Source organism: Lampetra fluviatilis, chromosome 20 (assembly GCF_964198595.1).
Source record: "Lampetra fluviatilis chromosome 20, kcLamFluv1.1, whole genome shotgun sequence".
Lineage (NCBI taxonomy): Eukaryota > Metazoa > Chordata > Hyperoartia > Petromyzontiformes > Petromyzontidae > Lampetra > Lampetra fluviatilis.
The window spans coordinates 2,476,881-2,500,251 of NC_136294.1; the positions used below are offsets into that span (position 1 = coordinate 2,476,881).

Here is a 23,371-nt window from a genome sequence, read left to right on the forward strand (position 1 = left end):
ATAAACAAAATTGCCAGCAATAGTCCCGATCTTGTCAGATCTTACAAACCAAGTAGAATAGTTCTTGGATGGGAGACCGCCATGCATAACGGGTGTTATAGGCCACGGATCTACGTGTAGGACAGCGCAGGGCCACCCACACGGAAAAGGGGGGTGTGGCCAGCACCATGCACGGTTGCCTTTGTCTCCCCAGTGCCCATGGTTACACACCGCAACAGGTACTAATTTGAGACTGAGTCGACCTAGGGGAGGGGACCAATAGTGTTGGCCGTGAGCGGGAATCGAACTCTGGTAGCGGGGTTTGTAGCGCAGGGCGCTAACCACTACGCTACGCCGTACGCCTATTCTCCCACAATCCTTGCCTTCAACCTGCACTGTGGTCAAAAAACCTCCACGACGTATGGCGGGGGGGGGGGGGGGGGAGGCTTTTACTGCTCGTAAACATGACAAAATGAGCCGATAGAGCCGTACATTACATATTACGACATTACAATGAAGCTCGGATGCCAGGTAAATGTCGTGCGCGTAGGAGACGCGAGCATGCCGGCTCACCTGAGCGCTGTCCGTAAACGCAGGGAAGGGGTAATCCGAGTCGACCAAACTGCTGGAAAAAAACCACGCAAGCAACGTTGCAACAATGTCAGAAGTCCGCCTGCATCAACTAAGAGAAAACAGCGTCTATTTCCCAGCGCGGGGTTTCGTACTCTCAGGTTCTCACGACCACACGGTGGGGGCTATTCCTCGTTCCGCAATGACCATATTATCCGGATAATAAGGTGCACTTTTTTCCATGTAATTTAAAAGGAATCGGGGCGGGTGCGTCTTATTATCCGGAGAATGCGCCGTCTTTCAGAAGATTTAAATTTATTTGTTAAACCCGTTGTTCAGGATAACCTTCCCCAAGACATATTTGCACAATTTAAAGCAGCGCGTTTATAAATCATCCTCTGGAAGACGTGTTTTCATATCGTTGTCGAGAACCACACTGCGAAAGACAACTCTCTTCCCCATTTTCCAGCGGCGCATTTTAAACCATCTTTTGGACTTTCCAAAGAAATCGCATTCTCCCAATTCTAAAACACACCAAGGGCCACAGTTCACCAAAGCCATGGTGGTTGTTCACCTGGTGGATGGGGTCTCCAGCAACTGGGGCACTTGGGGCACCAAGGCTTCGTGGTGTTTCTGCATCAGCTCCTAGATGGCACATTATGGTGGGGGATTAAATTGTGGGGCAAAGTATCCTGGGAAAAAAAACTTGCCAATATATGTGATTTTACATATAAGCCACACCGACATCATTGGAACACTTTACAAGCAATGTCTCGGTTTGTAACGCTTTACAACCAAGGTGAAAATAATTTATGCAATCGCTCTATCCGCCTGTAACAGGGAAGGCACTCGAACCACCCTGAAGATGATCCAATATGAACGATGCTATGACGTAAGTCAAGACATCAGACATGCACATTAATATTAATAAAGTAGCACGAGGAAAGAAAGGCAATAAAAAGCTAAAAAAAATGTAAACGAAAAAAATGGTCACTACACATTTACCACAACTGAATAAATTCTCACCCGTCCTCAAAAACCTACGTGTTAAATGAAAATAAATTAACTTAACACAATGCACAAATAATGCACATCTCACAAAAACTCTTAAATAGCTGTTAAAAACCCTGCCTTGAAAGGAATAATATATAAGCAAATGCTTTGGACAACGGCCCACCCTTCTTAATCGTCGAGACCAATGCAGAGAATCCCACTGCCCAAAATGTATCCTATTATATAACCCACTTCGTTGAGCTATCATTTGTGGCCAAGGTGGCTTTCGAAAAAGAGCTATATAGCTCAGTGGGCCTTACCTGGTAAAATAAAAAATGTACTTTAGTATCGCGAGGCTGGGGCTCTCGTGCTCATTTACACACGAGCGTGGAACCGCTTGCGCGCAGGGCCTATTTGCAATGGGTGACCGCGCGCCGACGGCCGAGGTAGTCTCGCACCTCCACGTGCCGCATATCGCCGTGCAGGACGCTCAGCTCCTTCGTCAGCTGATCCAGTTGCTGCGGAGAGGGAGAGAGAAAAATTAACCCGTAAAAAACTAAGTTTTTCACTATAAATCCTTTATATGCGTGACGGCTAGAGTCCTCTCGTCTTCTGGCTTGAGATGGCTGCCACCTATGGGTCAGATGATTGCCTGACACCATTAAGCAATTGGTAATCAAATATCATTTTTTTTTCCTAAAGAATGTAAAATTTTGGAAATTTTTTTTCACGAAAATGAATTGTCACGCACAACGAGTCTGTGTGGAAAATGTCAGCTCGATTGGATCACGGGAAGTGGGTTAAAAAACGACCGAAAGATTTGCACAGTCGTAAGCGCGCAAGCAAGCAAGCGAACTTAATATAAAGTATTTTAAAAATACCAATCGGCCTTGGGCTGCATCACACAAAAACGGTTTGCTTGTCGGCACCGGTAACCACAATTTTATTTGTGCAGAAAACATAATGATAAATACTTTGCAGTTGCTGTTATATTGTAATAGATGTCAATCACGCATTTATTTCACGATCAACTTTAAAACAATACAGTGAGCGAATATCTACAACACGGAAATGCAAATACAATCGGGACTCTATTCTGTGCCTCCACAAACCAAGATTATTTCATCTATCAGCCGCCTGGCTTTCCAGGCTAATATTATTCAGCAGCATTTGTTGAAGCGCTCAAAGACAAACTGCCTCTCATCAGCAGAGTCAGGCTTGTTAAACAAATGCCCGAAGGATTACCAGGGGACAATATAAATGTGGAGTGACCTACGACGTCACTACTGTGTTGGCTCAGTATGGGTACTGTAGGCGGGTGTCACGGAGGCCATGTCAGGCCGTGACACTCTCCGTGAACCCAACAGGACACGTGACCAGACAAAGGGGGGCGAGGGGCCCCAGGGGGAAGCTTGGAGGTCACGTGGTTGGGGGCCCGGACCTTCCCGAAGGGTCGAGAAGGGGGGCGTGGCCTGGGGTGGAGCCGGCCACGCCACGGGAATTATAAACGGGGGGTGTGAACAGAGCTGGGCTGTTCAATCCCGGCATTAAGACGTCATCAGCAGAACCTCGAGTCTCCCATCGTCGTTAGTGACCAGGCAGCCCGTCACCTGTCCTGGTGACGCTGTGTAGTACTCCGAGTGTTAGTGAGGTTAGGAACGGTGGTCACCACCCTGTATATAATGTTCACGTTGGTTGTTATGCATTAATAAATAATGTTGCCTCCAAGTTGAGTGTGCGCCTCAATTGAACCCACTACAAATGTAAATGGTGGTAGTCAATGAGAACATCTCTGATGACCACAAGGTGAGGGGGGGGAACAGTCTCGAAACTATAAATGCAAAAACATTTTTAAAAGTACGGTTGGTAGTACAGCACAAGTAAAAAAATGTACCTCCATTATTAACACTGCCTTTGACCAAAGCATTTTTAATGCATCAAATGTTATCGAGATCTTAGAAGCTAAGCAGGATGAATCTTGCTAAATATGCATATCAGAATCAGAATATTAGTTTACACTGGAGGAACCCGATGAGCTATTAAGCTCTTTTTCACAGCTGTCCACTAGGGGCGGGTGAAAATGTTACAACAAAGAACACGATAGGAGTGTACAGTAGAGGCTTGGTGCTGCAAGGCTGTCGGTACAAAAATTAATTATTGAACCCACCGCGATCAGTTCCTAAGCTTTTATTCCAGGATCGCAATAAAAAACGCTTCAGAGGAAATACACATTCCATTAACTGTGTTTGTGCGAGATGCCAATATGCCACGCAGTGTGCGGAGCTTGTGATGTGGAACAGCGAGATGAGACAACGCACCCCCTGCTTGTTGCGGTGAGCCTGCTGCAGGAATTCAATCAGCAACTGGTGTTGTGCCACTGTCGACTCCTGGAAAAGTAAAAAAAACACAAAACACATGACAAGGTCAAATAAAATTCTTTGCATCTTCACTTAAGACGTAGATGTTGTAAAATAATGTAGGGTCTCGATTTAAAGCTTTCGTGACTGCAGGGATTCATCTTCTTGTTTCTTTCGGTAGAGTCACGTGACTTTACCGAAAGAACCAAGAAGATAATGTAGGGTCCTTTGTTAATACACTAATGAATAAAGGCTTCACCACGCTGTGCCGGTCACGGGGGTTGTTTGACCATCTTTCATCATGCTGCGTCAGTGTGGGTTGCCGAAGGTATGGAGCCCAGATACGGTTCAAATATCACTCACCGCTGATGTTTTCCTGGATTTTATGTTTGCGCATAGTCACACAGTCACTTTAAGATGTTTTCTTGTTCATGTTTTTGTCTTTTGTTTGTTGCGGTTGCACCCGATTCAAGAGCCGAATGGCTCACAGGGCTATACCAAATAAATGAAACTGAAAAACTGAAACGGACTGGGAACGAAACACAGGCTTGCTGGGTTCATAGCGCACAATGATGTCTCTCTTAGGCGTAGATGAGACCTCTTAATTACACTCGCAGGCACAATGGCAGTACCTTTGGTTGCTGCTCAACTCTATCGCAATGTGATAAAAAAAAATATTTATCCATTGCAGGACTAAACAGTGAAGATTGCAACACAGGGTCCTTATATCATGGGGATTTGCGGCATCTTCCAGCCATTCATGCCCACCACTGTTTGTAGAGCATCTTTAGATGTGGTCACACACAGGTGCTTTATAAATCCAAATTGGCTTGTACCAAACTTTCCGCCGTTATGTAATCATGCATACGCCCAGCAAGTAACTACAACAACATTCGATTTCAAAGGCAATTTCAGGATCAAGATTGTGCAAAGCGCTTAACAATTCACGTGTAATGCACAGTTAATACAAAACACAACAAATCGAGACACTAAAATCAACTAAATGCAACACAGACTACTGCCATCAAGTTTAATGTTTTGAATAGTCGATTCCAACAATGTTTTGGAGGCACGGTTTAAATGACTGCCGAGAATTGGTCAGTGCTTACTTAGGGTGGGAGAAAATTCCATACATTCCATCACCCTTCGTACACATCGGGTGCTAAGCAGGGACTGGAGCCTGCTTGCACTACAACACGGTGTGCGATGACTTTTATTCGATGCGTACAGTCAAGCGGTGCTATATGGGTGCGTGCAATCGCACGCTGCGTTTACACGTGCGCACGGGGAACCGTTGCTCCTTGCCGCAAGCAACTTACGTCAGCGTGCGGCGACGGGGATGCAAAACAAGCAAATTGCCCTGTGAGCGGAAGCTCGTGGCAGAAGCTGTGGCCGCACTTGCGAACACCTCTGCGGAACAGAACTATACCGGCGCCCCATCGCTGCAAAATATCGCAGCGATGTCGCACCACCTGACAACACCCGACCTCTCCGGCACCACATTCCTCCTGACGCCACCATCACAAATGCCACCGTGCCACATTCCGGCGGCCGACGGTGGCCAAACCTGTGCAAACGCCACCGCATTCCTCCAGGGGCCAACTCACCGCTTCCAGCTGCATCTTCTTCTGCGTGAGCAGCTCCAGCATGCGGTTGACGTCGGCCAGCTCCAAGCCATCTTGGTCCAGCGCCAGCAACTCCTGGATAGTATGCCAGTGCTGGCCGCTCTGTGAGGAAGAGGGGGGGTGGGGGGGTGGGGCAGGGTGGAAGGGTCACACAACACGGGGATCAAGAGACATGGCCGGTCACCTTTGTGAAGTGCGAAAAGCACTGCCGGGAGCCTTCTCATTATTTAAGCAAAGTTCATTGCGTGTCCACGTCGAGGCAGGTGCAGCTATCGACGACACAGACAGACCGTAGCACACGGGTGCGTCTTCGGTCAGCAAACTCCAACCATGAACCACGTAGAGGAACTATTTCAAAACTGTTTTTACTTTACCAGGTAAGGTCCACTGAGCTATATAACTGTTTTTCAGTAGCGATCTGGCCACAAATGGCTCGTGTGGAAATTTATAAAAGCCAAATACTCGTAAAGTATGCGAACCACTGCTTGCCACGTCGATCATTCGCTGTGGGATTCGGATATTCACAAGGCGACTTCTACACACAGCAACCCTGAGCCCGCGACTGCAAACTAAACCACTTGTCAGGACCCTCCTGGAAAAGATGTGTAACTCGGTCAAGCTTTCATGGATAAGAAAGTGCAATAACAATAAAATAACTGTCTAGGACAAAGGGTTGCACTTATTCTGTGAATGTTACGATCAGATTAGTTGTCCAAGGACATCCTGCCCATTGCACAATCAGAATAAAACTTGGGGATATTTTAAAGTAAAGATAATGCAACAAAATGCGCCAGTTATGTTTTCCCTGCACATCTCCAACCGAGGCACGTGGGACACTTACCGGTTGTTCCATCTTCATTCTCTTCTCCTCAATCCGCTGACGCTGCTTCAGGATCAGCTCATTCACTGCGAACAAACGCGTATGGGGAAAAAAGCTGTTAAATAAACAATAATGCGAGCATCAATCATTGAAGGCCTGTGTTGCATTGTGGTGCAACAAATAAATGCAAAAAATGCAGGTTGATGGAAAGTAAGTTAAAACAACTCACAGAGGAAATTGGGAAATATCTGGTTTGGATTCTCAATGACGTAATTGCACTTTGGGCAACGATTGTTCTCCTCCAGACTCCGACGGATGCATTTGCAACTGAAACAGACAAAATGCAACGGCGAGTAATTGCCAATCATCATCGTTATTAGCATTATTGGAAAATTTACCAATAACCGAATATTGTCACGCATTCATCAGACGGTAGAAAAAAATGGAATACAAGAACAAACCACTTCAGCATCGTGTTGCGTTAGCTCTAACTGGGCGAGACTCTGGCACAAAAGCCAAATTAAAGGGCTGCGTGCCTTCATTCGGCTTGAACAAAAAAAAATTCCAGACAATTATCGGATGAGCGAAAACAAACCGTGCCACACCCCTCGAAGCCAGCGCAACCGCAATTGTTGCCAGGCAACACGGGAAGGAGCGTGGGAAGCAGTGGTTAGGCAACTATGCGATGAACCCAGCAGCCCAACTTCGATTCTTGGCCACAGCTAACAGTGGCACGTCATATCCAAACCGGTCCTGGGACCACAGAACTCACTTCAATAAGCACTCTGACCAGCGTAGCAATGGGCAGTCAAACAACCCTCAACCCCGACAACACATGGCGAGGCCTCCATCCAGCAGTGAATTGAAAAGGGCTGCGAGTTCGTTACTTTTAATAGGAGGTTTCCTGCAAACCATATCTGCTTTCTCTGACAAAACTGGAAAAAATACAACGTCGGGCATTGGAGTCACCGAATACTGGGCTCTTTTAAAAATGGGAGTAAAAAAAAACATCTGGCTTCGATGCGTATGGCTTACGTATTCAATTACCTATGATGTAGCCTGCAAGAATGCCACAGCTGTTAATTCATTAACACAAAATTACAATTTTAAAAAGTGGCCATTATTACGATCACGCGAATGCTAAGTGTTTAAAGGTGCCTGCCAGCAAACCAAGAAAAGTTCAATATTAAATAACAATGCACCAAGGAATCATGATACATCATGATACATTCCTCTTGAAATGTAGAGAACAACTACATTGTTTCCACACATGTATATATTCTATATATGCCCACTGGCTTTCCAGACGACATGTTCAACCGACTATGGACCAGTTTACACCTTCAAGGTCTCATCAGCAGTTCGGGCTTTCTAGACAAACGCTGCTGTGGTTGCAATATATTATTGGCAAATGCACTCCATCCAAATTATGGGGTCCATTCCAAATAAAATGAGTGTGTGTGTGGACTACTGCTCAGCAAGAAGTACTTTGAAAAGAAAGAGTTAATGGGCACAATTTCAGCAAAAGCATTTTAGGACTCAGACTTGGCTATAAACATAGTAATAAAACACCTGGGGTAGCTCCTTATTAACAGAACGATTGGCTTCATCTTAGAATACACTGATAACACTGCATTTTCGTAAACAACTCACAAAGGTGTTTGCAAGGCTTGATGAATCATTAATCACATTGAAAATTGTGAGCGCTCTATTTTGCAGTGCCAATTGTCGGCAACATCACTTCTCACAACTTTATTACGCAGCCTCTCCTTAAGATCCAATATTTCCTATCAAACGCTTACATTTGTAAGCACGTAAATAAATCTCACTGTGGGGACTATATTACTCGGGTTTATATTTTTCAAAATTATGTTGATGACAATGTAAAATACACCATCTGATATACATATCGATGATTTTTCTCCTCCCGATTGTATTCCCCTTGCTCTATCTGCATCATGTTATGAGATGACAAATTAAATTTGGACCTCCGTTTAGAGAATGGCAGTGAAAGGGGATAAGATGGAATGACTTCTGAAATCACTTTAATCAGCCTCTTTATCCATACTAGGGGCACAACATATTTATATCATATTCTTTGGGTCTTTCAGTAAAGCAAAGTAGATAGAAAAATAATCAAAATAATAACAATATCACGACGTTTCGATCGCAACACAAGCAATCGTCTTCAACATATTTATGCAACATGTCAATCAAACTTGTGCTTTAAATTCTCTTTGCTGAAATGAGCATAATTTATCCATAAGAGGTTTTTGGATTAGATCGCGTAAATATATGAATGTGTCGTTAAAACCTGCCACCACCCGACACAGCCAACTAGTAACGGTGTCACATACATAACATGCCAATTCGTCACTAGTACAGCACACCGGTGTGTTGCAGAGCCAAGCCACAACATTTACAATCTGAGTACGACGTTTTGCCAGTAATTAAAACCAGCTTCATCAGGCGACAGCCAGATTTGTAGAAGTCCACCTGTTTCGTTCCTTATATAGAGGCGACGATGTGGTGACCACGCTTCTGTGCTCTTGCGCAACGTGGGGGGGGGGGATTACCGAGGCAACGCACATTATGCATGTGCATTATGCAGGCCCTTTGAACTTGTCCTTCCTGTCTATTATGTTTATTAAAATAGCCCTACCAACGGTAATCCCTATTGAAGTACGCTGCCCTTTGTAGGCATGCATTTAAATAATGTATTATTTGACGATTCGCTTCCACGCAGCACTAAGGCGGTAGCTATCCGGTTAAAGTTATTGATTTCTGTTCAAATTCGATAGGTTATCTAATTAGTCTTGGCCAGTAGTAGCTAGTTTTGCACAATATTTCAATATTATCAAAACCGATTGAGTGTCCTTGTTGGCACGCGTGTTCTGCTACTACTGACAGTTGTATTTGGGATAATTTAATATTTCTCTGATGTTCTTTTAGTCTCGTGCTGATCATTCGTCCTGTTTGCCCAACATAACATTTACCACACGTGCAGTTCATCCTGTACACACCTTCTGTTGATAGCTTCGGTAATACATCTTTTGTACCAGATATTAATTTCTGTATTTTATGTACCGTGCCAAATCTGACTCGGATGTTTGTTTTTCCAAACATCTGGCCAGTTTATCAGTTACTCCCGCAATGTACGGTATTTTAATCGTTTTAATTACTTGGGCAGTTTCAATAGCAAGAGCATTGAAAAAGATGCATTACCGAAGCTATCAACAGAAGGTGTACAGGATTAACTGCACGTGGTAAATGTTATGTTGGGCAAACAGGACGAATGATCAGCACGAGACTAAAATAACATCAGAGAAATATTAAATTATCCCAAATACAACTGTCAGCAGTAGCAGAACACGCGTGCCAACAAGGACACTCAATTGATTTTGATAATATTGAAGCATTGTGCCAAACGAGCTACTACTGGCCAAGACTAATTAGAAAATCTATCGAAATTGAAAGAAATTTAAATAACTTTAACCGTTCGGATAGCTACCGCCTTAGTGCTGCGTGGAAGCGAATCATCAAATAACACATTATTTAAATGCATGCCTACAAAGGGCAGCGTACTTCAATAGGGATTACCTTTGGTAATAAACACAATAGACAGGAAGGTCAAGTTCAAAGGGCCTGCATAATGCGCATGCATAATGTACGTTGCCTCAGTAAACCCCCCCCCCCCCCACATTGTGCAAGAGCGGAAAAGCGTGGTCACCACATCTTCGCCTCTATATAAGGAACGAAACGGTAAGACTTCTCCACAAATCTGTCTGTCGCCTGATGAAGCTAGTTGTAATTACTGGCGAAACGTCATACTCAAGATTGTAAATGTTGTGGCTTTGCTCTCCAACACACCGGTGTGCTGTACTAGTGACAAATTGGCATGTTCTGTTTACGCGGCAGCCCTTATTAGGTTGGCTGTGTCGGGTGGTGGCGGGTTTTAGCGACACATTTATATATTTACGCGATCTAACCCAAAAACCAATGGATGATATTTGTCGCGAAAGCCTACGTGTTAAGCATAATTTAGTTAAAAAACTAATTTAATATGAAGGATTGATATAGTGCCGTCACTGACAATCAGGATTTGACCATTAAAAACCATGGATGCATGGCCAGTTACAAACCCAGGATATCTCAGCAGTGATGGCTTAGAACTCTGACCCGACCTGAGCTACCCGAGCCACCCAGCCATTACTATCCTCGACAGTCCTAAGAATACAAATACAAAGATCCCCTATTTAGCCTTAAAGGGCTGTTGGGGCAAGTGTTGTTAGCAAGCACATATGAAGGCCGGTACTGTTGCACATGAGGGGGTGGGTGGCCCAGGTCTGGTTCAAATAATCATCACGGGCATTAGCCACGAGCGTGAAACGAACTCTGGTCACCTGGTTCATAGCTCAGTACGCCAACCACTACACTACCGCATCCCACACAGACCATGCATAGGGTACTAAGTATGTATGAGGTGCCGAAATGTAATATAACATTGCGCGATGCCATTTCTTTTCTTACAAATACAACTATCCAGTGCCACGAGGTGCATTACACAATATCCTTTATATATCAACATACATGTACGACCACTGAAGCAATCACTGCTGCCTGTCGCATACGATTTAATCTCAAGCGTGCAGCTCGAGGGAGTGAACACAAGCAATTCTCCTCCGAGCAGAAGCACATACCAGAAGCTGTGGCCACACTTGGTAATGTACGCCTCTTCTATCATGTCGAAACAGATGGGGCTGAAAATGCAACAGCACAAGGGAGACAAACAGACATTGCCAACAAAGTAAGAGTTTCCAACACAGCCCTTGCATCACAATGTCATGGGAATTTTAGCTCTCCATGCTGATGTACATTTGTTGATGGTAGGTTTTTACCCTTTTAACTGGTACAAAACTGACACCTTTATTCAAGGCATCATGTTTGCAATGACCACAACACAAGTAGTCAATAAAGCAAACAAAAAGAAGCAACTCTGATAAGGATAATAATATGCACTGTCCTTGAAGTTGATTGGCCCACACCCGAGACGGCTTTCTTTAGAGCCTAGTCCCCATTGGTGTAGGGCCAGATGACACTAGAAGGCGTACAACTCAAAAACAGTGCAATATCAGAGTATTGAGAGTTCGGGGTAAACATTTACACTATGAGATCTCATTTACCAGTGGCAAAATATAATGGTAGGTTTTTACCCTTTTAACTGGTTGCTTCTTTTTGTTTGCTTTATTGACTACTTGTGTTGTGGTCATTGCAAACATGATGCCTTGAATAAAGGTGTCAGTTTTGTACCAGTTAAAAGGGTAAAAACCTACCATTATATTTTGCCACTAATAAAAGAGATCTCATAGTGTAAATGTTTACCCCGAACTCTCAATACTCTGATATTGCACTGTTTTTGAGTTGTACGCCTTCTGGTGTCATCTGGCCCTACACCAATGGGGACTAGGCTCTAAAGAAAGCCGTCTCGGGTGTGGGCCAATCAACTTCAAGGACAGTGCATATTATTATCCTTATCAGAGTTGCTTCTTTTTGTTTGCTTTATTGACTACTTGTGTTGTGGTCATTGCAAACATGATGCCTTGAATAAAGGTGTCAGTTTTGTACCAGTTAAAAGGGTAAAAACCTACCATTATATTTTGCCACTGGTAAAAGAGATCTCATAGTGTACATTTGTTGATATAACTGACGCCACATCTGGCAACATCAATCATTACATGTCGTTTGCTGCCATTCATTTAAAGTAATTCCCTGCCTTCATCCATAACGCTTTAAGAAAATATGTTTGGATTAGTATGAAAATAATGGAACCACATCTCAATATCAACGCACTACTCTTCTTATTCAGGTGATCCAGCTACTTGAGTTTTTTCCAGGCCAACTCTTGGCTAACAATCAATCCATAGAAATCTTACAGCCCAACCAGCCTTCATAGATGCTCCCAAACAGCACTTTCCCCAACAAACTAAAAAGGGCTATGGTGGGAGACATCTTGTTTTGTGTACGTGTGCACATACACATAAACAAATATCCCCTGTACAGCCAGTACAGACTGTTGGGCAAGTGCTGTTTGCGAGCACCTATGAAGGCCGGCACGGCACACGAGGGGGTGGGTGGCCAACACCACGCTCGGCCGCCTTTGTCTCTCCAGTGGTGATGTTTACACACTGCACCAGGTGCTCATTTAAGGCTGAGTCGACCTAGGGGAGGGCCAGGATTGGTTCAAATAATCGTCACTGGTGTTGGCCGCAAGCGGGAATCGAACTCGGGTCGCCAGGTTTGTAGCGCAGCGCGCTAACAGCTACGCTACCGCTCCCCACCGACATACACAAATACATGTGCACATACAAATTGTGTCGACATGTATTTGTGTATGGGTGTGCGTGTCTAATTTAGTCTGCAAGTACGTGTTTTGTATCTTGTTTTTACGCGTCTGTGTAAACTCTGCGTGTCTGCATGCAATCTGCATGTGTGTGTGGTCTTTGGGCCTGTGTGTGGCTGCATTTAGTCTGCATGTGTGCGTTTCTAGTCGTTCCGGACGCATTAGTATGTCATATACGTGAGTCACCTCTAGCAATCACCGTCTGCTCACTGCAGTGTGTGCGTGTGGGCCAACAGGGATTTTAGGGAGGGGGGAGGTTAGGGCTAATTTCACAGGCTCTTTCATGTTTATCACAATATATTAAAAAAAAACCTTTGCTTTTTTTCAGGTACTCTCATTTCCTGGCACACGCAAAATAATTATTAAAACGGATTTGGTAAATTTAACATGAACGAAACAAGAGCATTTCTCCACAAATCTGGCTGTCACCTGATGAAGATTGTTGTAATTACTGGCAAAACGTCGTACTCCGATTGTAAATGTTGTGGCTTGGGTCTCCAAGACACCGGTGTGCTGTACCAGTGACGAATTGGCATGTTCTGTTTACGTGTCGGGTGTTGGTGGGTTTAACAACACATTTTTATTTACGCGATCTAACCGAAAAAAAACCTATATTATGGATTTGGTCAAACATCCTCATGCAAGATTCCTTCGTTCATACAAAAACATATTTGATGTTTATACAGACATCATATATGCTATGTAGTCTTATCGCTCAGTTAGGCTTTAACAGATGAAGAGCATTACGAACAGACTAAACAGCTGACACAGTCGGAAAATTAAGATTCTATAGCTATGATTTGCCAATAAAGTACTCTACACAGAACATGCTCTAGAACAGTGGTTCTTAACCTGGGCTTGCACGCATCCCCTAGGGTGCGAGATGCCCTTTTCTGGGGGTGCGAGACGTGGCCAGACTTTTTTAAAGGTAAATCGTTGAATCACATAATTAAGCTGATGTATTCATTAACATTACAAAAATACAATTGAGAACCGAAGGGTTGGTGTAAGGTTGCAATAAAGGTTAAGAACCACTTCGAGAACAAAGCTGCGGCAACTTCAGCACACCGAGACATCAAACAGCTTTAGCTTTTAGTACTAACAGAGCATCCACTAAAGCAATTACACAGCTATAGCAATTATAGTAATGATGTTTTAGAACGCTACCGAGCTCAAATGTCCCAGTGTAGTAATACCCTATTAAATGTTCCTTGGAAACACGAATACTTTCTTGTCGTTATTATAGGACCAAAAAAAACCTGTTAAAAAGAATACATTTTTAGTACAACTAAGTCCAGTCTGTCCTGTAAAGCACCAACAATTATTTTGAAAACAATGCAAACGCGGGACAATCGCCAACATTATAACTTTTGCAAAATTTGTCGAATAATGTCACTGTAAAGGTAGACTGGAGTGACGGAACGAGTCCAATTGCGATGTTAGTACCGTCTTGTGCACATGCATTGGTTCGGGCGAAATTTGCCAAACATCTAAACATATCCTTGAAACTCAATTAAGCATCCCTGGCTAAACATAAGCAATTAACGTCGTTATTGTCATTTACCCACCGAACGTAAACAAAACGAAGTGCAGTCAATACTGCATTAAAACAATAACGTAAATCGTTGTTAAGTAAAGTGTCTCACCGAGTTCGTACAAGGGTCTTTAAAGGACTAAAAGCCATGCCGATGATCAACTGGTGGCCGAGTGCCTCCCCACCACACTCACACTCTCCCTGCCTGCCGGCCACGATGTTTGTGTGATCATCTTCCCAGCTCATTGGCGGCTTTGTACAGAAGCCAAGTTCCAGAAACGATTCGGGGCATCTTTCTCTCTCTCGGCACTGAGGTTTAGCCGTTGTCTGGAATCGAATTCGGGGGGGGGGGGGGGGAAACCGGGCTCACAGAGCAGCAGCAACATAACTACTGCGCGTGCGGTCCCATCAATCCATGGCAGTGCAGCACTTAAACGATATAAAAAAACCTACAATTGTTGCTATGACTCCCTGTACCTGGGATAGAATCCCGGCGACGGCTTACATCGATGGCAAGCGATACCTGAGCCAGTCCTGTCCAGCACCCACCCCACCAACTAAGTACTTCCCAAACACGCAGTGACCAGCGTGGTGAAGTATGGTCAAACATTCGCATGGAGAGCGACACTGCGTAGTTTGGAGGCCTTCATCCAGGAGTGTATTGGCCAAGGGCGTATGTCGCATTACAAATTAACAAACGCCACGCCGCCCGCGTGCATTAAACCCACCACACGAAGTCGTTATTCTTGTCTTCGTACGAGTTCACGAGGCCGTTGTAGATGGGCGCTTGCGGCCGCTTGCGTTGGCCGCCTCGAGGCGTGCCTCTCCCGGCAGCCCCGCTAGGCGAGGCCGAGGCTCCGGCCGAAGAGCCGGCCGAGGCTTGGCGACTCGAGCCGGGGCCCGACGAAGAGCCGGACCCCGTCACCGACGCCGTCGACATCGCCGAGGTCTGTCAGAGATGCATGCGAGACGTTAATAATAACAGTAGTACATTGTTATTGTAATTTAAACGTCGTTAAGGAGAAGAGGCAAACGTCTCCAACACCCCCCCACACCACGCGAGAGGCGACTCGGTCGAGGCCCTGGCGTGATCCCCCCCCCCCGCGTCGAGAACAAAATGGACTCGTCCGAGCGGGGGGACCACGTGACTGGCGCGTGAGGCCGCCGAGACTTCTGAGCGATCCGATTGGCTTAGGGGCGAGCCGATGACGTCACAATCTCAAGCGGCAGCACTTTTTTTTTAAAGTTCAAATGATAATTCTAGACTCTTAGGTTTTTTCGGTAAAGTCACGTTGGTAGAAATAAATAATAAAAATAATATAAATAATAGTAGAAATAAAATAATAAACCACGTTTCGGAGGCAACACAAGCTTCCTTCATCAGGTGTAAAAAGGCACAGCAAAATAACCGTAGTGGAGATAATTCTAGATTTGAAGCTTTCGCGACTGCAAGGATTCATACGCTTTGGTTTTTTCGGTAAAGTCACTCGATACAGCAATTCTGCTGTGACGGTTTCACCTGAAGACGGAAGCTTGTGTTGCCTCCGAAACGTCGTGATTTAATTCACTTGTTTTATTTTAACCTACGTGACTTTACCGAAAAAACCAAAGAGTTCAAATGATAAATTAATTTGTCATCGCTTGTTTTTTGCTTTCGTCGTGTTGCCAACAAAAAACAACCCACAAATAACGCAACAAAAAACCGAGAGCACACAATCGTCGACGGCACTGGCGGCGCGTGGTTCGAAAATGAAGGCAAAGTTTTATATTTACCCTCATGCTAAAATTGCCTTGAATGAAACGAAACAAAATATCCTTCTGAGATGAATGACTGGGAAAGATCCACGTGTTGTAGAGAACTTCGTCGATTGCGGTGTCGCACGTGCCAGTTAAGAGTTGGAGCCTGCACTGAACGCCATGGGGCCGGATAAATCGATTTTTTCATTGTTTGTTTTTAATCCTCTCCCGATTAAACAGTTTAAAATTTTGCGTTAATAGCAGTGGTCCCCTGGTGGCTTTTGAGCGACGGACAAATCCGTAATTAATAAAAATAAAAGTAACAAATCGAATTTGTGTCGAGTTGACTCATGCCTAAGATGGAGACCGCCGACTCTAATTGGGTCTCGCGCGGTGACGTCACGATGCCCCCCCCTCCCGCCGGAGTCGACAAGCTTCCGAGGGGTAATCGATTAATTATCGTTCGTTTCAACGAGTTTAATGATCGATTACTCTCGATTCTACAAGGGTGTTTTAAAATATACGCCACGTTGGGTTTGCTCGTTGACGATGCCTCCCGTCGGAGTCGGTAAGCTCACGTGGGGTAATCGATTATTTATCGATTCGAGCCGCGTTCGATTCAACGAGTTTAGTTATCGATTTAGTCTCGATTCTACAGCGGTGGTCTAAATGTCTTGTGACCGTGAAGTCAAATTGTACCCACCCAACTTTTTTTTTCTCTTTTCATATTTACTTGTTTTAAATAAACCTGACTTTAAAAAATATAAAGTTTTAGAGAATTAAATGGGGGGTTGGGGGGGGAGTCACAAGACATCTGGACCACCCTGCACAGCTTAGTACGTGTCACACAGTAGTGTTCACTGGTTTACGTACTGTACAATAACAGTACACACACCATCACGTGTGATCGATCCGCTGCTGGATGAAGGGCTCCCCAGTTTTATATCCACCCCTCTCCCATTGCCCCCCCCCCCCCCAAGCTCTTTAAACCTTTGTCACTTCAAGAAACGCGTGAACGCCTTGATATTACAAATATGAGACTGCTGTTTGTTGCTGACCGCTTGACAATTTGGGGCATTTTATTTATGGCGAGAGACGTTCAATGGGCTATAGGAAAAACGATGAATGTCTTGAGCCCTGGATAGGGGCATGGGGGTCGAGAGCACGGAGGAATGAGTGACCTCCCACTCTGTAGCGGGGAAGTAGGGTGAGAGGAGGGGTAGGAGAGTGGGGGGGTGAGAGGAGGGGTAGGAGAGTGGGGGGAGTGAGAGGAGAGGTAGGAGAGTGGGGGGGAGTGAGAGGGGGGGTAGGAGAGTGGGGGGGAGTGAGAGGAGGGGTAGGAGAGTGGGGGGTGAGAGGAGAGGCATGATAGTGCGTGGAGGGGTGTAGTGAGATGAGAGGGGAGATTGTAGGAGATAGCGTAGACAGGATTCTGAGAAAACAAAACTCACGATAATTGAATCCAATACACTGGTATTTGAAACATTTAGACCGACTGTATGACAAGGGTAACTGAGATTGCCTAACATGAACACATTCAACGTCTTGGTGGCTTTTAACAAAACATTTTAATTTTGTTTGTACAAAGTACAGTTCATTCCATCTCGATGTGCATCATTACAAACATGGGCTTCAGTTGAACGCCGATGAGTTACATTCGAAGGCAGGTGAAGCGATTTTAAAAGCTGTTAGCGATTAATGAAGTAGACAATTTAAAAAAAAATCATATTCGCATGATACCCAGAGCTGGTTTAATGCAGGGGCTTTAGGGATTGCTGCCCAGGGTCTGAGACTCGGGGCCTCCATGCACAAAGTTAGATTTATAACGGGTGAAATGCAATACCGTCACAGTAGCATGGCTATGTTACTACCAGTTATGTGGGCAAAAGCCAAGGGTTTTGTTCACTTTAACATTGAACTATACCTTACAATTCGTAAGAACGGAGATAAATAGCAAAGGTTTGTGTGCTGCCCTCATGCGTTCGTGGCAGTGAAGCAGTTGAGGGTATGAACCGAGTATAAAAACAGGGCCCTCCTTCCAAGCTGTACCAGCCTAGGGCCCCCATCAAACGTAATTGGGCCCTGATTATACCCATGCATGCTGTGGTCAGCCAGCAGAAGGCACCGATAGGGGAGTTCCCATTGTACATCCGTCAACTGCGAGTTGGCAGAGGGCTTTGTAAAAACGGCGTCATTTAAACAAAAAAACCAAGACATTTTAAAGGAATTCCCTTAATACAACACACTGGCATACCTTTATACACGTTACTTTAAACGATTACGGAACAAAATGGTAGAATTTATAAATTAAAAAAACGTTTATGTTAACATTTATTTCTCTGTAATGCACTTCTCACATTATTCAGGAAAACAAGAAGCGTCGCTTTGTGAGACGCGAAACTATGTACACTTTAAGCAAACGGGACAACATTCGTAAAATCGCACGTAAACAAAACGTCTGTGTTATAATTTAATACTTAAATTTCATGGTAGCAATTTTAAAAAAGGAACAGTTAAAGTTAAAATTAATACATTCGGCTTCATGCATTATTAGTAACACAAAAACCATTAGTGGATATATTTTTTTCTTTTTTTACAACCAGGGACGTTAACAACATCAAATGTTTGCTGCAGTGTGCATAATGTCATGGGATTGCAGTTGGCTCTAAACCGGATGGGGTGTTCTGATGAGGGGAAAACTGATTGAGAAAATTGCCAAGGGAGACATTTCCATGGGCACTTACGTGCAGTTTGTAAAGACCAAGAGTCTAGACACTCGAAACAGGTGACGGTCGAAGGCAGTGTGTCAGAAATAGTGAACTTGAATGAAATCCAACAAGTCTCATGCCGGTAGAAACACCTTAAGAGATGAAACCAGGTGTAGACACAGCCAATGTTTTTTCTAAACCTACAGGGCACTAACCGCAGTAAAGTGCCAGTAGATCTTCATATCCGTGACCGTTCTGTAAATTAATGTTTTTTCCCTGCACTTCACCTGTGAATTTTACAATTACCATGCCAAAATAGTCACCATCATGATGGCTTAACGTCACTTACAAGCCACTAGTGACATTATTAAATTGCCCCCCTCTTTGAGATGCAAGGAACCGAGTCGCAATTCAATTGTCGAATCAAATTCGTGTCTGACACTGCGTCGAAAGTCATGGCCACGAGTGTTTGCAGGGATCACGCGAACCGATGATGGCAAAATGTCTCCAATTAGCAGATTTCCCAGACCACAATGTCCACCCTTGCATCGCCACCTTTCCCTCGCACCCTCGTGCTATTTACAAAACGGGCATATACATATTAACGCACGCAGCAAAAAAAAGTCTTCACGTAGAGTTCTCGTCCTTTCCTTTCCGCCGCTCATATATAGATCATGTTTCGCGTACGACGCACGCGTCTGTGTGATTTGTCGAACGTCGTCGGGGCAAAGGATCGACTCCGATCCCGTGCCGCGCGTCCAATCCCCGCGAGCGTCTCGCGGAGTCCGCCGAGTAACACGGGCCGTACGTGGCCGCGAGGGGCGCGCCGCTCCGACGCCGGCGATCATCTTCGCCACCGACTCCCCGGGCGGCGATACTCATTGGCCGATGAGCACCTCTGCACCCACGCAGGGCCGCGGTGCAATGTGCACAACCAATGTACATAAAAACAGCATCTCGGAGTGCGTTTAGCTTGAGACCGGCACGTCGGCCACGCACCCGGGCCGGAGGTGCTCGTTGAATGCTGGTCTTGAAACGTAACGAGGGGACGACATCAACGGGGGAAAAAGTTGAAAAAATTGGAGGGGAGTGGCCTCGTGGGACACCGCACGAAAGCTACATTTGCATTCCCAGAATCGGCCGCCGCACATCAGAGCATTTCTTCTTCCACGTAGGAGAAGGGAAAAAGTCCAAACTGAAAGAAAAGAGGGGGCAGTGTTTAATGTTAGTACACTTGGGGGGGGGGGGCTGCCTCTTGGAAATGAACACAAGGTTAAAATAATTCCGGCAGAGATATACACGTACAGCCCCATTGCTTGGTGAGGGACATCCCAGCGCTGGGCAGATCATGGGGCTATTTGGCCATAATTCACCGTGCTGGTCAATACAGGATGGCGAAGGTGGGGAGCATAGACGTTGGAGCATAGTGCAGTACAGCAATGGAGTTTTCTGCACTGCCCTCTACTGCTGACCACGTGACTTGTGCATGGTGCTAACTCATCCAAGCAATCTGCTCGGCTCCCCCCTGCTTAGCATTAGAAGTCTGGCAAGATCGGGCACGTTACATGTGATTTGGTCATAGGCTTACTTGAGATCAACCACTGAAAATGTCGTAAAGCAAAGACAACGTATAACTGACGTGCAAATACATTAGGCATTGCAACTAATTAATGGATAATTATATGCGACAATTGATCTATATATTCCCACCAGACCTTACCTGGTGTCGGTCTTGATGTGTTTGCAAGTGACAGGTGTGAAATAAATTTGACAACACCAATGATGGCGATGACAATGATGATGATGACGTTATTACACGGAGGGATTAACGTCCATGTGCGGAGCGACCATTTAGTCTGAATTTGAGTGTAGAGGCCCCCCAGTGGCGGGGGCGAGGAGTATCTCACAACATTTTTGAGATGTGGTCATAAATGTAAAATTGTACATACGATGCATATTTAATTTTAGATACATTAAACAAAAGCCAATTTAATTTCTTGCTCAAGGGAGCGTTGGGGGGCAGCGTTCATCTTATGTTCATAGCCCTGAGCCAGTGGTGGAAATTCCTCGTTCCTACGGTAGTGGCGAGTCTTCCCACGTGACAACCAATGTTGCCTGCCCACAAAGTCATTTTGTCATTCCTGGAAAAAAATATGAGCCGAGTCAACCCGCAACTAGAATTTGAACTCGCAGTCATACGATTGCGAGCCTCTCACTCCACCTCCGAGCCAACTGGCTATATTCTGCGAAACTTATTACAAGCAGTCAACTTAAAAAAAATGAATATTAGTGACTTGCACGGTGGAAATGATTTGCGTCGGAAATATTTTGCCTGGCGAGCCACTGCACGAGTGTTCCACTTTTAGTATAACCAGATGAAAACTCAAGAGACCATGGTAGTCTCAATTTGCAAGAGTGACCAGAGTCACCAACGTGACAAAATCAATCAAATACAATCGGGAGTAAAACAATGAAACAAATGTAAATTAGAGCAAAACAAATACGTTACGGGATTTAAAAAAAAATAAAATTAATTGTCAGTGACGAACATTGACTCGGACGAATTACTTTAAAATAACATTCGTAGCAAGCCTAAGGTACGGACAGATCAAAATAGATGCAAGGCGATTCCTGCACGATTATGTAGACAGGCATGTGTGCCAAATACAATGCAAGCAAAGTTATCGTACAGAATCGAAAGCTCGGCATCACATTGTGTTTTAGATGGGAGAGTAAGCAAGGACATTATGGAATCAATGGAATGCCAGGGATGTTCGGGCATTATCAGAGAATGTGAATTTGTTTTTGTCCTCGGTGATACGCACTTTCAGTTTTTTTAGACATCTACGGATTTAGAGGGTTTTGCTCCTGAATAAACCACTGGGTGCATGTGCATTAAACATTTTAATGCGTCGTTAATGCCTGGCAATCGTGGCTCCCGATCGACACCCCTGCCACGGTAGGGCAGCGAGCCCGAACACCCTCGTTCGTTCCCTAATGTCGAGGGCGCGTTACGTCGAGCTTGTTACACACGTTATCTGTCGTTGGTTTTTTTTCTCTCTCTTTTTGAAATCCACTTTGCATTCTGGGTTCTTTAATGACAACAATAAATATTTTTTAACGTCAATGCGCGCGTGCGTTGCGTGCGTTGCGAGTGTGCACGCGTGTCCATCCTACCCGTCCGCAGCTCTCTCCCTTCCACCAGCCGTTGACGCCCTTGCTGTAGATCTTGACGACGTCTCCCTCGCGGAAGGAGAGCTCGGCGCGGTCCCGCGCCACGTAGTCGTAGCGCGCGATGCCGACGCCGATGGGCTGAGGCTCTGAGCGCCGAAGGCAGAGGGGAGAAACAGAGTGTGGTTGCCTGCGTCGAGGGGGTCGGTCTGTTAAACCAGGGCTGATGGGACACTTGGAACTTTTGTGTGTGTGCATGTATATACGTATATATATATGCGTGCTGTTCTAACGGAGTGATTTATGTTGAATAAAGAAGCTGTTACGATACAAAGAAAAAATATTTTAATGTAAATAAAATGGTTATTTATCAGTTGTGAATTATAATGTTTTTGTACAGTCTTTGGTGACTGGACTGAGACCATGAACTCAGCATACGCAGTTTAAGCGCAGGCGGCTGCCAGATTTATAACCCTGACTTGCTCCGCTATCACTCTGCTATCGTTACTGCCATGGTTACTGTTCCTGCGAACTTCTCTCATGGATTCCTCCACCCTTGTGGAAGACTCGGTGCACACTGTTTAATCTCATCCACACTTGGTTTATGACGCTGTGGGTCTGCATTCAGCAACTGTATGAGTAAAGAAAATATAAATCTCAGTGGCACGGCTCGGCTTCTGCAGCGGAAGGAAAAAAAATGCAACCGGGCTGGCTCAGCACGGCCTCGGTTGCGCGGTGGAAAAGGGGCGTCACTCACTGTCTGCCGGCCCTCGCATCCGGCGAAGCGGCAAGACGGACTGCATGGAGCCCTTGTACGGGTACTTGAGGTTCGTGTCCAGTGCGCTGAAGCCCTCCTTGAGCGAGTGCACCTGGTAGTACTCGACCAGTTGCTGGAGACAAGCAGACGAAACGCACGCGAGGAAAGTGACGCACGCACGCGTACAGGTGAAGGAGCAGCCCTTGCATTTGTCTGCTCGTGCCACTGCTGGCGGAAGGGCCTCCACTAGATGGCCTATCCTTCCACGCTGGCCAGACATCCTAGGAAGAGGTGGGGGGGGTGGGGTACCCACACTTGGGGCACCATGGTGACGAGATGGTAACTACCTCGCCTGGTATACAGAGGTCGTGGGTTCGATCCCGACCCTGATGCTCTCCCCGTGGCCGCGTGGATTTTTCTCCACGTCCTCCGGTTTTTCCCTCCACATTAATAAACGTGCGTTTAGAGTATTTGGCTGCTATACATTTCCACATGATAAGCCGCTTCATTGAGCTATCATTTGTGGCCAGGTCGCTTCTGAAAAAGAGCTATACAGCTCAGTGGGCCTTACCTGGTAAAATAAATTTGTTTCAATATTTTTTTGCTATAGTATAATAGTTTTAGCACGCAATATGTGGCCTGCCGATCGACTTAACTGTGTTGTCCCCATCTTCATATCACTCGCTTCTGGTGTTGGCCGTGAGCTGGAGTCGAACTTAG

General features: G+C 45.2%; 2 protein-coding genes across 4 annotated transcripts in view; both read right to left on the reverse strand.

Annotated features, from left to right (window-relative positions):
* The window catches only part of COP1 (COP1 E3 ubiquitin ligase), a 31,023-nt gene extending 15,653 nt beyond the window's left edge, over positions 1-15,370 (reverse strand). The window contains exons 1-9 of one of the 3 annotated variants that reach the window (XM_078865356.1): positions 15,007-15,370; positions 11,045-11,104; positions 6,574-6,671; positions 6,366-6,430; positions 5,507-5,626; positions 3,861-3,929; positions 2,001-2,060; positions 1,124-1,194; positions 553-601 (exon numbers count right to left, since the gene is read on the reverse strand). In XM_078865356.1, coding sequence (XP_078721482.1) covers positions 553-601; positions 1,124-1,194; positions 2,001-2,060; positions 3,861-3,929; positions 5,507-5,626; positions 6,366-6,430; positions 6,574-6,671; positions 11,045-11,104; positions 15,007-15,218 — 804 coding nt within the window. In that variant the 5' untranslated portion in view covers positions 15,219-15,370. Of the gene's footprint in view, positions 1-552; positions 605-1,123; positions 1,195-2,000; positions 2,061-3,860; positions 3,930-5,506; positions 5,627-6,365; positions 6,431-6,573; positions 6,672-11,044; positions 11,105-15,006 lie in introns of all 3 variants that reach the window. The other 2 variants (XM_078865355.1, XM_078865358.1) reach the window with 2 other exon arrangements.
* Positions 15,371-18,567: 3,197 nt separating this feature from the next.
* Positions 18,568-23,371, reverse strand: part of LOC144937842 (guanine nucleotide exchange factor VAV3-like) — a 44,426-nt gene continuing 39,622 nt past the window's right edge. Inside the window, exons 26-28 of the mRNA XM_078865359.1 lie at positions 22,652-22,784; positions 21,901-22,043; positions 18,568-19,918 (exon numbers count right to left, since the gene is read on the reverse strand). Coding sequence (XP_078721485.1) covers positions 19,874-19,918; positions 21,901-22,043; positions 22,652-22,784 — 321 coding nt within the window. The 3' untranslated portion in view covers positions 18,568-19,873. The remainder of the gene's footprint in view (positions 19,919-21,900; positions 22,044-22,651; positions 22,785-23,371) is intronic.